We start from the raw sequence: 2,500 nt of genomic DNA, 5'->3' as shown, positions 1-2,500 counted from the left end.
GAAACGGGCTTATAAATAATCGTAAAGTTTGATGGACTCCAAACGTAACGATGCGTCCAGTGGGGTGGTCTGCATTCGAATCCGATTCGATCCGAACGGACCTGACCTCTGCATAATGTGCCTTGTTGCAGTAACTTTGCAGCGGATCTTTAAGCCATTTGAATTGTGCACTTTAGTTAGCGGTGGATTTATCCCTGACCACTCCAACACCGTTCTCGTGCGTGGGTATTGAACGGAGCGACGCTACACGGCCGTTAAGGACGGCGGCTTAGTTCGAGAGGCATTGGCCAGGATATGTAGGTTGCAGTTTGGCTTTGAGTGTTGTGCTTGTTGTGGTTTCCATTGGTATGTTTAACATTAAGTGGCCATCGAGCGTTATTTGCCTCAATCGAATCCTACTTATGGTGCCGATTGTTGTCGAGGAATGGGCTTAATGGACAGTGGATTTTATGACGTGGTCTCGTGATGAGAGTAATGATGGCCTTTCGTGTTGAGGAACCGAGCAGAAGCGAGTGAATCGTTTTCGTATTGGACATTATGTATTTATTGAATTTTATCTTGATGGTTTTACTTTCATAAAACGTGTACAGTTCATTAGAATGGTTGTTAGAACAGAATACTTTCCATCGAAATGTATTTCTTGCCTTCCGTATCACTGCTTGAACTTGCCTAGTCCATAAATTGTCGCTCATTGAAGCCACTCCCGTCCTCTAGTAGAACATTAAAGCCTTGTCAGAACCTTTCAAATGGAATGGAAAACAACGATCGAGTATCCGATACTCTTACTCGCCGCTTCCGTAATAGGTCGCCGGCGAGTATTACCACCGGCCCCGACCCCATTATGCCTAATTTTGCTCTCGGGATTAATTTGGAACCCAGCGTGGGAATTGGAATTCCCAGGCGGAGCCAGCAATTGCGCCTGCAACAGCACTACACGGGCACCAGCACGAACCATCGTCCGAATTGTGACACCGCTGGATCCTTGTGGCTACGATAGAGCTACGTTTAATTTCAGCTTCACCTTCACCACGTTCGTAGGCAACTGTTGATTGTCAGCGCTTCAATTCGGTCCGATCCGGAACGACCGTGGTGCGGGCGGTCGTGGGAAGCAGAAATTGAAAACCAATTTTATACGAACCCAGGCAACTGAATTGGGTACATTTCAATCTCCTCATAGGCGTACGATCTAATTAGCGGTTGCGGAAGGAATCTGGCATTCCGGGCACGTGCTTTTTGAGGACGCAGAGAGAGCGGGAATCTTAGGATGGTGCACAGGCACGTTAAGAATTTGGTTCTTATGTTTTTTAGTTGGAGATAAGAATGTTTTAGAAAAGAATTGTCGTTAAGAAGCATTAAATGGTGTCAGTTTCTGGATGTCTAGCTTGCATTATTGAGGAGCTTTAACTTTTGAGACTGTCGAATATTTAATAATCATGTTTTGAATGCCATCCAAGGGCATTTTGACTGCAAACCGAGTTGTACACTTACAACCGTATTGATTTCTGTTGTATTCTTCGTATAAGCTTTGTATCTTGATTAATCAAATAGCCCTCTACACTGTTCATTCGAACATTATACAAAAAAAAATTCTCCTAAAAACTACTTAAAAGTTTCATAGAATGTATCTTTTACAGACTATTACTGAGTACCATAATGAAGATGAGAAAGTAAGCCAAGGAAAACAGACGAATACATTAAATATTAACTGTCAAGAGCTTAAAACATTACGCAGAATGCAAAAATAGTTTCAGAAAGTTAAAAAAGGATTTAGAAAGATCTTTAGAAAACATCTAAATCTTGTAGCAAGATGACTCCCAGAAATTCAACACCTCAAGCCGTAACTTAAAGTGCAGAACTCAATGTAGAATGTAAGCAATCTTAACAACATTCGTTTCGCGAATGAAAAGCACAGTTCATCGTTTGTCACCGGAAACAAGCAGGGTTTCAGAGTACGCTTCCATCGAGGCGAAACGTAGTAAAGTGTCGAACGTTGAATGTTTCCAACAAACAAAAAGGAGAAAAAAAGTTTAATCATCTTACGTTCTTTTGTGCTACTACAACTACGCACCACGCTGCTACTCACGCGGTGGTGTCACATTTTAATATCGGTCCTCCGTCCTTTCGGCCGTAAAATCGTATTCCACCGAAGAAAGCAACCGAGCATCTGCGAGACACGGTGTCCCATTACCATCCCGGGGCCCGGGCAGCAAATTGCCAATTATCGTTCCATTAGCTTTCGACAGATCTTTCGTCAATGATGGTCCGGTACTGACCGGTGCCCAGTGCCTGGTGCATCGTGTATCGTGGAGCATCTTCTGCCACCGAGTGCTACCGAGCGAGCGTTCGATTTTCGTTCCATTTCCTTCTGCTTCATTGATCCTCTAAACAACGGTTACCTTACCTATTCTTTGCAGGCTCACCATTAAAGCCGGATGTCCGATGAACCTGGAGGACTTCCCGATGGACACGCAGCGCTGTCCGCTCAAGTTCGGTTCATGTA

General features: G+C 44.0%; 1 protein-coding gene across 1 annotated transcript in view; it reads left to right on the top strand.

The window, feature by feature from the left end:
• The window catches only part of LOC126577395 (gamma-aminobutyric acid receptor alpha-like), a 47,544-nt gene that overhangs the window by 34,912 nt on the left and 10,132 nt on the right, over window positions 1-2,500 (top strand). The window contains exon 7 of the mRNA XM_050238997.1: window positions 2,415-2,497. Within this exon, the coding sequence (XP_050094954.1) occupies window positions 2,415-2,497 (83 nt within the window). The remainder of the gene's footprint in view (window positions 1-2,414; window positions 2,498-2,500) is intronic.

This window comes from Anopheles aquasalis, chromosome 3, assembly GCF_943734665.1.
Source record: "Anopheles aquasalis chromosome 3, idAnoAquaMG_Q_19, whole genome shotgun sequence".
In the NCBI taxonomy this organism is placed as follows: Eukaryota; Metazoa; Arthropoda; class Insecta; order Diptera; family Culicidae; genus Anopheles; species Anopheles aquasalis.
Note: the sequence above shows the minus strand (reverse complement) of the source record. Positions and strands in the feature narration are given on the sequence as shown.